The 14,580-nt window shown below is 30.6% G+C and overlaps 2 protein-coding genes across 2 annotated transcripts in view; one reads left to right on the top strand and one right to left on the bottom strand.

Moving 5' to 3' along the window:
• Nucleotides 1–12,067, bottom strand: LOC148618029 (cilia- and flagella-associated protein 91-like). The gene is made up of 17 exons (XM_088585850.1): nucleotides 11,896–12,067; nucleotides 10,745–10,821; nucleotides 10,395–10,552; nucleotides 10,123–10,212; nucleotides 8,511–8,752; nucleotides 8,103–8,280; nucleotides 7,499–7,594; nucleotides 7,034–7,095; nucleotides 6,143–6,325; nucleotides 5,649–5,788; nucleotides 4,781–4,897; nucleotides 4,371–4,442; nucleotides 3,846–3,992; nucleotides 2,839–3,060; nucleotides 1,906–2,054; nucleotides 1,514–1,605; nucleotides 1–1,247 (listed from the first exon to the last, which is right to left on the bottom strand). The coding sequence occupies exons 1-17, from the start codon at nucleotides 11,963–11,965 to the stop codon at nucleotides 1,129–1,131; spliced, it is 2,214 nt and encodes a 737-aa protein (XP_088441976.1). The 5' UTR covers nucleotides 11,966–12,067; the 3' UTR covers nucleotides 1–1,128.
• Nucleotides 12,068–12,250: 183 nt separating this feature from the next.
• The window catches only part of LOC148618026 (hemicentin-1-like), a 125,407-nt gene continuing 123,077 nt past the window's right edge, over nucleotides 12,251–14,580 (top strand). The window contains exon 1 of the mRNA XM_088585828.1: nucleotides 12,251–12,325. The gene's annotated coding sequence lies outside the window, so the exon portion shown is untranslated. The remainder of the gene's footprint in view (nucleotides 12,326–14,580) is intronic.

Genomic DNA, 14,580 nt, shown 5'->3' with positions numbered 1-14,580 from the left:
TAAGTTTTATCTTTATTCATCACAAAAATATTCATGATGAAAAGAACAATAGATCTTCATATCATTGACAAAATAATTAATATATATAAAAATATCACAGATTTATAAGAACCATTAAAACATCTTGTTCATCATACTTGGTATCATACTTGGTCCAAAGCTTTGTGTGGAATCATAAAATAAAGATGTTTGAACCTTTAAACCACATATATAAGCTGAAAGATAAATATGACCTTACTACTACATTTTAAAAAATGACAACAATTTTCAGTTTCTAAAGTTCAACATTTTAATCAATTGACTTGACTCTGGAAAGTCTTGCATGTATATTCAAACATCAAAGTGACTAAAAAAATCAACACTTTGGACAGATCAGTAATAAACATACAATTATAGACAAAACATAACAGGACGGGACAAAGAGACTTTCAGCTTTAAGTACAATAAGCTTTCAGGTGTTACAGGTAAAAGGAATGTTACATTATATCAATATAAAGCCACATATAATACTTCTCAATACAAGTACTGTAAACTATTCAGATCTTGAAATATCATTACCAAAACAGAATTAACTTCACAAAAATAAGAAAAATATTCCACTCTAAACTGGAGCAATCACAATAGTTTCCAAACATAAAGTGGTTCCAAAAATTACTGCAAAATATTCTAAACTTGGTTTTAATAGCAACTAGCATGATTTTTGGGGGCAGTGAACAACCTCATAAGTTAAAAAAATAAAGTACCCAAAACAAAAATCACATCCACACTCACAACCATTCAACAGACCTAATCCACTGCTTTCAGTTCATGAAATATCATGTGCTTAATATCACAACTATGTAGCAGTCCTAGAGACAACACTACCCACTTGCTATGATGCTAAAAGTACTTTTGCTTCGTGCATAATAAAGTATTCATAGATATATTAATTCAATGGTTAGGTGCTAAATATTATGAACAGATTTTGAAGAAAGTTGCTGAACTATGTGTGAAGTTTTTCTTGAAGTCAAATTATGTTTGTAAACAGATATTTGAACAAAAGCACCCTGCATTGTTACTCACAAACTGCAATAACAGGATATCATAATACAATGAAAATAATTTTCACATTATCTATTTAGTCTTGTTTTATTTTGGTTGTTCAGGAGCAGATTTTGGTGGTTTGGCATTCATATTAATAGTATTTTCAGCATCCTTGTTAATTTCATTGTGTGCAGCCATCAAATACTTTCTCTGTCCTCTTTTCACTGTAAAAGAATATGATTTATTGTAAAATTGAAACATGGGGAAAATTTTATGTGAGAAAGACCAAAATGACCTGGTACTATTCTATATTGTATGAAGATGATTGTTGTATATTTTTCCAGTCATCACTAACTTAAGTCATTTATAACAAGAAAGCCTCTTCTAAAATTCTGAGAAATCTTATACATTTTGGTAAAAAAAACCCTACCATATAACAAATAAATGCATTCTCCAAGGGAGATAATCTAAATTTTTAAATCAATCTTACCTCGTTCTCTCATGGTCTGTTTTTGTACCTCAGGTATTAAGAAACAGTGAACAAGGTCTGCTACAATTTCCTCAGAATCTAACTGTGTTCTCCTATAATGACATGAATCATATGAAAAATCAGTCTATTGTTGAAGGTTGGGAAAAATATTAATCTGAAGCAAGCATGTCCCTATAAAACTTACATATATGCTTACAAAGTAGCCAACACCAGAAAAGGTTATCAAAGATTCCTGAAAACAGGATACGAATTGATCTTTGTCATGCAAAATTGCAAAGTGAGTTTTATCTCAATTTTTAAATTCCAGTGGTATAACTTTTGAAACCCCACTTTCAGAGTGGATGGTTTTCTATTGGATTTGTATTTTACCCATTTGCCTTTTTCATACTTACTTGTCTTCAATTTCATAAGCGACATCATTAATCTTATCAGCCATTTCCATGACTTCAGACCTAGCCTGTAAGTCAGCTGTATTGTCAATAGATCCAAGTACAATATCCTCTAAATAGGTCTGTACACTGTTTTGATGAACCTTCACAACCTACAAGTAGAAACATATTCTGTGATCATAATATATCTTTCTGAATGTTTTCTTTCCATTGCGTTTACAGTTAGTTATAATTCAATGGTCCACATATTTTTTTTAAAATATGACTCACAACTAATTCCATTAATAACATTACCCAAGTATAATAAAGAGGTGGATAATAACACATTTGATTGTGTGAGAAACGTGATACTTACTACAATAACAAAAACTGGTTTCATCACTTCTGAAACTAAAGATTTCTGCATTTCTATTTTCACATTACAATGTCCTTAACTTAAAAAATTTGGCATAAATAAAGTATGTCAATGTCTAATAAAATGCAACATAGAAATTTTTTGTGAAGTCAAAATGTGTTCATAGCTCCATAATTTAGATAGTGAGCAATTATAATCACAATTTAATTACACCATTCCATTATGGGATATTAATTTTTGCAATCTTCAACCATGTTTAAAAAAAAAATAATGTGAATTTCTTATTTTTTGCAAGTATTTTTTGCAATAAGTAAAAAGTAGAATATATTCAATTTTTTTTAGTCTAAGAAGATACACAAGAAAGTGTATATAAAACTGACCTGTTTGAAAATTTCATCTTAAATTTTCAGTCTATGAAGATTTGTAAGAAAATGCATATAAAACTGACCTGTTTGAAAATTTCACCCTAAATTTTCAAGCTAAGACACGTAAGAAAATGTATATAAAACTGATATGTTTGAATATTTCATCCTAAATTTTCAGTCTAAGAATATACGTAAAAAAATGTATATAAAACTGACCTGTTTGAAAATTTCATCCTCTTCCCTCCTTCTTCTCTCCTCAACCTGGCGACGTCCACTCTCCTCTGCCTCCCTGATCCTCCTCTGTCTCTCAGCCAACATGGAGAAAGCGTGAATTCTCCTCTCCTCTTGTAATCTGATTAACTCCTTACTGAGGAAATCAGCCATATCACCAAGGCTGGCTCCCTCCACCTGACTAAGTGCTTCATCTACCAAGAATTCCTGAAATTAAAAAAAAGTGGAAAAGTCAAATCTACCACAAAGTAATTTACAACCAGTTTAAATTAACCATGCAAAAAATAATCAATACCTATTTATTATATAACCCTGTGCCTTCATTGCAAAATTTTGTTTGTAATTGATTATGGAAATAAAGAACTTGCAAGTCAGCCTTTAAATAAACTTAGGAAAAAAGATGTTGTGGTATAAAAGTAGTTTTTTGAAGTCCCACATCAGACTGAAAAGGAATTTTTTTGCATGTTTAATAACAACTGTCTGTAAAAGAAAGTTATTTACTTGTAATAAAATATTTCTTCACAAGAATCAAGGAATTGCAGTCTAGTAAGGTGTAGTTTGTTGCTAGAAATCATTTGATTTTGACTGGTTATTTAATTAAGGGAAGCAATTGAATCATGAATAATAAATGACATTGCATGACCTAGTCGTCTTAAAATGAAAAGCAGATGCCTTGTGAAAAACAACATCATTTGAAATCAAATTAATGGGAGGCAACACCAACAAATCATGGACAAGATTAAGCATGGCATCCCTTCAGTGTAAAGAATCAACCTTGAAAATAAAAGGGATTCTAAGCTTTCATGAGAATAGAGTATACATAAATAAAAAAAAAATTGAGATCAGTCATAGGGAGTGACGGAAAGACAGGAAGAAGATTAAAGAGCATGTTCACAGCCTGAGCCATTTTAGAAAGAAGTCATGAGAAATGAAGACAGCAGATTAAAGAGCATATACACAGCCCAAACCAGAGTTGCTAGAAAATGTTTTACCTTGTGTTCATGCAATCTTCTCTGCCTCTGTAGAGCCAATGTCGCTTGTTTCTCCTGTAATTTCATGGCCTGTTCAGCTTCTTGTAAGGCATGGGTACTTCTCAATTCCTTAATCAACTCCATTCTTTTCTCTTTTCCTTCAAAGATCTGAAGTAAAGAGAAATTGTATATTTTAGACATCTATCAAAATCAAAAGAACAAGGAAATCTTTTCATATCAAAAAAGTTTAATGGTTTTGTATAGCAGTTATATATTGGTAATAGTAATAGTAATATGGAAGCCAGCTGGTGTGATTTGTATGAAAATATTTTTTTCAAGTAATATAACTGCATTTAAACATGTCATTTATTATTGTAAGAGGTTACATTTATTTGCTTTTTTTGGAAGGTATATATCAATGAATAGATCTGTTTTTTTCTTCTTTTTTTTTAAAGATATTTTAAACAATAATTTTCTAAAAAAATTAAATCTAAGAAAAGACCTTTTTCTCTACCAACATTAATGAACTATGACACTTTTCCTTACCATATTCTGTATAGCACGACCTCTGATGACCTGTTGTAAGAATATGGTAGCAAGTTCTCTTTCCTCTTCATCCTTCATCAAAAAGAATATATTTATAATTACATTCAAACTACTAAGATCAACCATACCCAAATTATAGTACTGGTAGTTGTGTCAATGTTCTAAGAACACACCTCTCATTCCTGTTTAAAATTTCTAAAAACATGAAAAAATTTAATAGTTGCAATACTGATATTTAAAATTTGCGTAACAGCAACATGAAATCAAGAAAGTAAATTGTGAAACAAGAAGCAAAAAATCTGGTTTAAAAATCAAATGCCTTCTTTTCATTATTATCTTGTTCCTGTAATTTATGACTTTTCACTATATTTTTTATTGTTCAAACAAAATCTCATATGAATACCACCTACCTGAGAAGGTACATCAACAGATGGAGTAGGTGGACGTGGTATAGGTTTCTCAATCTTCTGAAGGAATCGTAATGGTTTTGGTTCCTCTTCTCCCTTTGACTGCTCTCTCTTGATTGACTGTAAATTATAGTGTTTTGAAATCGTTTAAAGTTCAAATGGGAAAACTGCTGTTTGAGGGAGGGTTGAGTGCTCACAAACATTTAACCCCACCACATACTTTATGTGCTTGTCCCAAGCCAGGAACCTGTAGTCCAGTGGTTGTTGTTTTTATGCTCATTATCATTTGTTTTATGTTTTCTATAGATTAGGTCGATTTTCTTCTTTTATGAATAGTTTCATTTCATTTACTTTGAGGCCTTTTACGGCTTGCTTTATGGTGTGAGTTATGCTCTTTATTGAAGACTGTGTGGTGACCACTAGAAGTTTAATTGTTGGTTGCTTGGCTTTTGGTTTGATGACTGTCTAATAGGCAGTCATACCACATCTCCAATTTTTATATTGGACTGTACAAAAATTTCAAACATATCCTTTACAGCTTTCCACTAAATAATCTACATAATCAAGTTTATGAATTCAAATTAATTAGTGGAGTTCTGAACTCATTTTATTGGACTTTGCATAGTGCCAGTTAAAATTCTAAATTTTTAAGGGGATTTAATTTCAGGATTTTTACATTGTTTTTAAGTTTTATTTCCAGATTGAGTTTGTTTGTTTTTGAGCTGGATTCATACCAAGGATTTACTTATAAAATGTTCAACTAGTTCATCATTTTTTTGTTTTTAGTTAATATAAAAAATACATATATGACCTCAGTAAAATGTTTCTGATTTTGAATTTTGAATTTCTGAATTCTGAAAAAAAAACTTACTTCATACATATCTTTGAGTTCATTTTCTTGTCTATCTTTCCTCTTGATAAATCCACCTCTTACACCTGTCTTTGGTTTGGGAGCTCTTATCCTGGGATTGGTTACAAAATCTGGTAAAGATGCTTCAAGTTCCAACAGACCTGAAGAAAGAAATACATTACATTCAACTTTTGTTTTCATTTTTGACCAATGAATCATTTGAAGAATAAGACTTAAAAAATGAGTTAACTGTTACTTTATATCTACTAGTGTATTAATACATGCACACAACTGGTACTTTTCACATACAACAACATTACAGCAAAATTATTTATATCTTGGATGTTTAACATTTCCTAAGGTATAAAATCACCACCAAATCTACAAGTTTTTGTGAATTAAGAACATAGTAGCTGCATTGTAATCCTGCAACAGAACAATTTTCACATTTTTCAAACTTGAAACTGTAAACAGCATAAAAGCAATTGCAAGAGATCCAATAATAACATAATTACCTTGATAAGTATTTAGATGTTTACTTTTCACCACATATTGTTCTGATCCCCTGTCCAGAAACATCCCTATTCTAGTCAAAGGTGCATAGGTCTGTGAACCAAAGCTTGAGAATTCATTAATAACATCCCGTCGTTCCAGTTTACCCTCGACCTTCTTCCTCTTTCCTGTTAGTTTCCTGATTGCTGGAAAGTAGTCAATTTACATTCATTATTCAATCAAAATTTTGTTACAATTCAGTGTTCTAGGATTTTTCAGAAATTGAGGTTTTCCTGGGAAAAATCCATATAAAATCAACTTTCCCACAGTCAATGACTTGCTTTCCAAACAAAACAAATCCTTACAGCACATGAAGTTTTCAACTTGCCACGGGAAAGTGTAACTAAGTACCTAACTTTCCCTGACCCAAATTTCACTTGTCCCGGGTAACGGGAAATAGGAAACCTAGAACACTGCAACTGACCAGATCAATTTATTTCCTCCACTGAATTTTAATCTTAACTGACCAGAAGATAATGAACAATTGCCACAGGTAATTGACAGTCATAATAGTATAAAACAAACACCAATGTGGAAATAAGTTGTTTTACAATGATTTGGTAAATAATCCTGCACTAAAATTGTAGGTTATTAAATTTTATAAAACAAAGGAAAACTGTGTAGGTTGAGTGAATAAAAGAATGTTTTTCTTGTATACATAAGTAATAAATCCAGCTTTGCTTTGTTTTGTCTTTTTTTGTTGTTGGTATATTTGGTTGAAAAATCTTTGTTCGTTATAACATCTACTTTTTTTTAGGTATTATTATGTCTACTAAATGTACACATAACCTCCCTCACAAAAGTTAAGTCATCAAGAGAATAAAAGCAACTTTTATCTATACAGTATTACAAACTTTTAATGTGCTCATTCCTAATTTTCTTTATCTTTGCTTCCTTTTCCTTCTGTTTCTTAGACCTAAATAAACAATAAACTAATCATTTACATGTATACAACTTAAATATGTACACTACAAATAAATTATTCACTTTTTGAGTTCTTAGAATATACTAACTTAGACATCTATAATAATAAAACAAAAATATATAACAATTCAATTACAGAAGAAAGACATTTTCTAATATAATTCAGTCTACCATCTCACAAACATATTTCAATATGTCACAGTGATATCATCAGCTCTTTTTATTTTATTTACTCATTAATTTCTATACTAAAATTAAATTATTATGAATGTCGATAATATTTTTTGTGTATTTGAAATAACCCCATTGACTGTGGCGCACACTTGAAAATAGTCTGAAAACCATGCTAATTAGGGACCAAGAAAATAAATATGTTGATGATAATTTGTCCATACCATAATTTATCTAGTCTTTTAATGTTCAATTCTTGGTGGTTTTCTTCTCTTTTCTTTAAAAGTTCTTTCAAGACTTCTAATCTTGCTTCTTGTAACCTAAAAACAAAATATTGTATATAGAGAACAGGATAATCAAAAACATAAATATTTTTATGCAGAAATATATAATTCAGAAACAGTAACAGACCACATAACCAGTCATAGTTTTTCATTCTGTTGTTGCACTTTAAAAGCTATAAAGATTGTGTATGAAATTGTCACTTTGTTAGAGTTATCATCCTTCAATGATTTAGGTTGATTTAAGTGGGAGATGAATGTATTATTTTCTCAAAAATACAGATTTGAACACAGAAAGGTCTATCATTACATGAAAATAGAGCATAAATAGACCTTAAAAGCATAGTTTGTTAAGTGGGATTTTCTGCACCATTAGTAGCGTCTAAATTTGATATGGATTGATACTTATTATCATACTGTAAAAGGGTGATTGTACAGTTATTTCCTTCACAAACAAATTTCACTTTGAATTTTCAATTCTTAGATAAATTCTTATTAAGTTTTATTGCAATGTCAATGTTTTTATACAGAATTTGAAACAATTTACTTTTCAATTTCTTGTTCTCTGAGAGCCCATTCTTTCCTCTCCATTTCATCCATCATTTTTCGCCTTTTGTCCAGTTGTGAAACATCACTCAAAGGAGGAAGAGTTGCCTCCCATGCACGTTTAGCTCTGGCTCTTTCTATCATTTCAACCTCAGCCAAACCAGCAGGTAATCCTCTGCCTAAAATAATTCATGCTTTGTAGAGAAATTGTATTAGTTTTCTTTTAAATATGATTTTGTTATCTCACATACAATTGTTACTATATGGTGGAAAATGTATATTAGGAAAAACTAAATTAGATTTGAAAAAAAGATGTTATTGGTCTAATAAGAAGTAAGAAACATCTTAAAACATTTATAGGCAAAAAATATTAAATATTACACACTTTTACTCAACAACTTCGACTTACCATAACTGAGTGTAGCCAAGGTAAGTAACTCTGGAGCAGACCCTGGCCTGACTACATACTCTGGTGTGTATGGATCAGTTTGGGCTTCTGAATCTCTGTAATCAGTCTGTGTCATCATGTTCTTTGTAGCTGGGGTAGGAGCTCTCTCAACTCTAAGCTGTTCCTGGGCAGCTAGTGGATCCTGTCTGGCAGTAGCAAGCAAAACTTCTGGTGGAATTTGTTGTAAGAATGGAATAATGGGTCTGAAAATGAAAGAGAAAAGTATGAAAATTGAATAGCTGAATAACAAGAAAAGGGTTTTTAGCCATGACATCTACTGAATGAAAAAAATAGGGCATTAAATAAACAATCAGTGATACCCGCCACATAATGGTGAAAAATGAAAAAGGGGGATAACAAAATGTTCAAAAACTACATATTGGATTTTGCTGCAACTTGTATTTTATGGTACAAAACAACTGTGGAAAGTTCTTAAAAAATTGATAGAGGAGTTCTCAATTTATCATTAGGAAACTGTCGTGGGATGGACAGACAGACGGGCACATAACTTTTCAGAGGGTATCACATAATTTTTGCGGGTGTAAAAACAATAGTAACAGAAAAAGGCATGCTTCAAGTCCCAATTTTAAGCCGGATTAAAATTTAACAAAATTAGGAGTAAAAAGCTTATACTGTATTTCAATAAATGTTTCACATAAACTATGATCATAAAAAAATAAGCATTGAATTTAAAATATATATATATATATATATATATACAGTCAAACTTCTTTAAGTTGAAGTCGAAGGGACCAGGCAAAAATTTCAATAGACATCTGAGGTCAAGTATAACCCAGAAATAGTTTGTCGACGATTGTTCCTTCATTTACACCATTTGTTGTGTCAGAACATATTTTTTGTGTGTTGTATATAATGTTTTAAATACTCTACGGCACCGAGTGTTTTAATGAAATTTCCTTTTTATTTTTTCTACATTGTCAGACCACATGTTCTATTTTACTACAATAAAATTTCAGATTCACCAGCGAAACGAATAAAGTCATTGAAATACACTTTTATCTGTCTGTTTGGTCTTTAATTAAATGTTCAGATACCATTACAATTTATCAGTATTTTCATAATTTTTATCAAAATATCTGTTATCACTGTTAGTGTGAATTCCGACATGTGATTAATTAAATTTGTTTCTTTTAACTACATGCACTACTTTGGATTATTCAAATACACAAATCAAGTGATAAAAAGCATCAACAAATAATTTTAAAAGCCACATTAATCATTGTAAAAACACACTTCGATCAAGGTTTGGATTAAAGCTTTTTCAGTTTTCTGACTAATTAGTTGACTTCGAGACAAACCTCAAATTATCCAAGATTTTGATTCATACAAGTTCGAGTCATCTGAGGTAAAATTGTATTGGAGTAAGGGGAGTTTTACAGGGACTTTGAAATTAGTTTGAGTTATCTGAGATTTCAATTCTTCGGAGTTTGACACATGGAGATTTGACTGTATTGGAAAAAGGCAACTTGGAAAAACTTTTTCAGAAGAAAATCACACAAGGTTTTCAAACTCTAGTAAATGCATTAGATAAAATTCAAATGTATTTTTGTACCTTTTGAAGAACTTATATCTGTCAGAACCTCCAACATCAGCAGAAGAGTACTGTTTAGGAGGGACTTGAACTGCAGGGTCATAGTTGAACCTGAAGAAAAATATTCAAATAATGTATGTATATCATAAATCATTTTTTGTCTCATAATATGAGGCTAATATGTTTGTATGTAATAAATTTTCACCAAATCACTTTAACTCTTACATTAAATGACTAAAACATTTGTTGCAAGCAATTACTGAAATCTTATAATTAATATGTGTAAATCTTACGTTGTGTGTCTGATCATAGCCTCTCTTGCTTGATCTTGATAACCTCTCCATTGTCGAGAAATAAACTTAGGGACAGGGTCAGTAACATCCAGACGCATTTGAAACCTTGGATGATGTCGAAGTTCACTGAACATTGTAGGGTAAACAGGAACTCGTTTCTACAGATAAAATATTGATAAGAGTAACTATTAAAACGATGACTGTATATAGTAAAAGGTAATTTACAATGTATATTAGTTTTAGACCAATAATATTATTACATAAATCTTAAAATATTTAGATATGATATAATTAATATAAAATTGTAAAAAATGTTTCATGTAACAAGTAAAATTTGAATAAATACTTACAACCCTGTCAGCACTGGTGTGGGATTTAAATGTTGCCCTGGCATGATCTCTTTCACTAGCGGTTACATACAAGGGATCTGTAAAAAGTAAAACATCGAAATAAAATCCATGAATATATAAATAAATAAGTAGACAATTATATACCATAGATATGCACAGTTCAAAAATGGCATTGGCAAAATATTAGGTTGTATAAAAATTGGTCAAATAATGATTCAAGATCACAATAAAACGTATGAAAATTCTGACCAAAATTCAATTAGACCAAACAGCTCCATTACTAAGTAGGGGAATTAACTTATTTTCTTTAGCAGCATTAAAGTTACATCTGTCTCATGAATGTGTGCAATATATACCATATAGTAGAGTACTGTATACTAATCAGAGTAGATTTCACCAATTACACAAAAATTACAGAAAAATTTTTTCATAAAAGTGGTTATTAAAATTTTAATCCTTAATGATAGTCTTTATATGATTGAAAGCTGATTTCAAAAGATATATGGTTTCTGCAATCTATATGTATTGTTATTTAGATCTTAAAATTAGAGTGAAAAGTTCTTGCAAAAAAGATAATGAAAAATCTGGTGGCAAGAAAAAAATCTTGACTAGCACTATTTTCTATATGCATTCTTAAAACCACAGTATACTTTTTTTGCCTCCAAAAAATAATCTGGAGAGTAAATGTTGGTAACAGTGGATGGTGCACCAACAACAATCCTCTGTCCTCTGGCAGAACTCAAAAGAGAAAAGAAAATGACATGCAAAGCCTCTAATTTTTTTAATTTTCGAGTTTCATTTAAAAAAAAATTGTTCTAAATACATTTAGAGATGAGTATATAATTGACACACAAGTGATTATCTATGTACAGTACAGAACATGATCATGAGACAAATCTAATACTGTTTTACACTTATATATTGGTAAACAGGTGATGTCAATCTGGCATTATCTGTATAGTGTGTACCGAACACAGCAGGCACTGTGGAAGTAGAAGACTACCATAACACTTTTTGTCATCAACAACTCTAGCAATACAAAAGCTACATTTGAAGTAACACATGTAAGAAAGCCGCGAACAAAATTTAATAAACAAGTGTCATGGTTTTCATGTTTTTATCTCATTATTTAGAAGTAGTTTTTCTTTTACCGTAAAGATAATCATGCCTCCTTGAAGCCTGGAGTCCATGCTTATGTAAAGTTTGCGTTTGTGTTGCCATTGCGGCAGATATTAACTGTTATCAACTGAAAAAACCCTCTGTTTGTATTTGTTGATCTACATTTTGTGAACAAGTATGGCCGACCATTTACATCGTTGCTATGGCGATGCATCTTGACGAGACCCAAAAAATTGCTAAGAAACAAAATAGAACTTTAAATTAATAGTAATTATGTATGTTTTAGAGTTTTATTTTTTATCTGCTTAGCAGAACATATTTTTTAATAATTAAAGTTTTGTCAATAAAAAATAAAACAAGACCGGTGACGGGAAAAATTTCCGAAAATAGCAATTATCCCCCTTTAGTTTTCCCGCCACATTTTTAGGTTGAACATTTTGAAACTGAACAATGAATCTTTCAGTAAGTATTAATGACCTTAAGCTTATTTAAACGATTTACTGATATGGTCACAGTTAAAAAAAATAAAAATAGGCTGTAAAACTACTGTAGTTCCTCTTTTTTTTTTTTTTTTTAAATTTTGCCTAGTAGTACTACTAGTACTAGTAGTAGTACAGCAGGGGCCAGGGGCGGATCCAGACACTTTGAAAACAATCCTCCCACTAACACCACCTGACTTGGGTGTTGAGAGGTGACAAGTCACATACACCTATAATCCAAGACTACACATTACATTACATATTAGAGTTTAATTATTAATACAATGTAAAGATTAATGATTGAAAAGAAAATAACACAACCCCCTCCCCCCACACACATACACATGTACTATCAAAAACCTGTACTTGACAAATATTTATTGAATTTATAAATAAATAGAAATGTAAACAAAAATAATACAACAAAATTAATTCAGAAATGTGTTTTTCAAAGGGCCCGAAATTTATCATAAGTTCTGAAAGTATTCTGTTTATTTGCAACAAGTAGTTCATAGGATTGGACGGTACTGTTTAATCCTTGATTTCAATCCAATCAATGTTGGAATAGTCCCTTTCAATTTGCATCGATATAAAAAAATTTGGCTATTATAAAAATGAGATTGATTAACTAAATTTTCTCAGTAATTCCTAATAGAATCTGTTTTTTGCAGAAGGTAAAATCAGCATCATAATTTCTTATATTTTTTGGAAAGACAGCCAAATGTTATATGTGATGTGGCTATCATAAAAAAGATGTTCTAAAGTTCCTTCTTCCATGCCACAGGAAGAACATAAATTTGTGGCTTTAAGTTTGATCTTGTATAGAAAAGAATTTATTTGCAATATCCTAAGTAACAATTTATACTGAATGATTTTTGGGTTTTTGATCCTTTAGGATCAAAATACCTTATGTCACTGGTCTATCACTGGAACTTACCTACTATTTCTGAACACTACACAAAAATATAGTCCAAATGTAATTCAATTATATCATTCAATACCTCTTTTATAACAAGTAAATATGTTTTCTTGCAATTTATCAGCTAAAAAAATATTCTATTATTTATGCTCCTTTTTATTCAAGAATATTTTCCCATTTCAGTAATTTCTCTTGAGGTTTGACAAATACCTGATTCACAAGATCCTTATATATAACTTACAGCTTTATATTTACTGAAATTTTTTTCAATGAGTGGATCAAATGGTACAAAAACATTTAAATTTATCTCTTGACAATGTTATTTTATACTTGCAGAGAAGATTTCAAGGGAATGTCTTTTCTGCCCCTGGCAATCATAAGTTAGAATTCATTGACTGCTGTCTTTGCGGCAGCTTGTCCTGCTGCTATCATAGTGCCATGACTATTCTATGTAAGGGGACAACCAATTGATGTTGAGGGGATGATTGATGGATTTCTTTTGATCGAAATTATTTTAAACATGTATCAAATCAAATTATTTTCATATTTCTAAAAAGCATTTTGTGTGCATCAGAGTGATTTCAAAGGTTCGAGATCAAAATGATTATTTTTAAAAAGGTCAGAGTCAGAATACTTATTTTTATTAATACATTTTAATATTGAATGTATTTGGAGCAGGTTTAATTTGACTAAACAATATTTGAACATTAAACTCCATCAAGTTGGATGAGGCAAGTACTATATCATGATACATGTATTTACAAAATAATTTCTCTCATTTTTCACAATGCAGAGTCAAGCTTGTGTTATCTCCCTTATTATGTGTTGGGTTTTTATTTTCTTAAGTTTAAACAACATCGAGAGTTTTAAGAATGACATCTTTCCATATCTCTGCAATCTGTTACCCATCTTATTTTATTTCTTCTCTAAAAGCATGTTGTAGGTACATGTAGTCATAAAATCTGTTAAGATTGAAAACCTGTTCAAAATATAGAAAAAAGTGGTTCTACTGTAACTGAATATTTGATGAAGTTCTTTTATTGAACATGCAGGTCTCTAGTTCTCTTCTGCAATGTTTTAAAAGGATCCACCCAAACCCTGGAGACTTAACTGAATGAGATATATACATGTATATATCTGCCTGTAGCACCTGCCTAGTAGCTTACATCATGGTTCATATGGCCATTATAGACATGTTAGCCTTTGTGTCGAGAGTACAATTCACCAATTCTTCCTATTTATGACTTATGATATTTATATTCCTTTTATGCTAATTTTATTTACATTTCATCATGATAGTGAAAGGAAATAAAATGAGA

Source organism: Perna viridis, chromosome 5, assembly GCF_037379345.1.
Source record: "Perna viridis isolate PV_CMFRI_1.1 ecotype Kerala chromosome 5, ASM3737934v1, whole genome shotgun sequence".
Lineage (NCBI taxonomy): Eukaryota > Metazoa > Mollusca > Bivalvia > Mytilida > Mytilidae > Perna > Perna viridis.
Note: the sequence above shows the minus strand (reverse complement) of the source record. Positions and strands in the feature narration are given on the sequence as shown.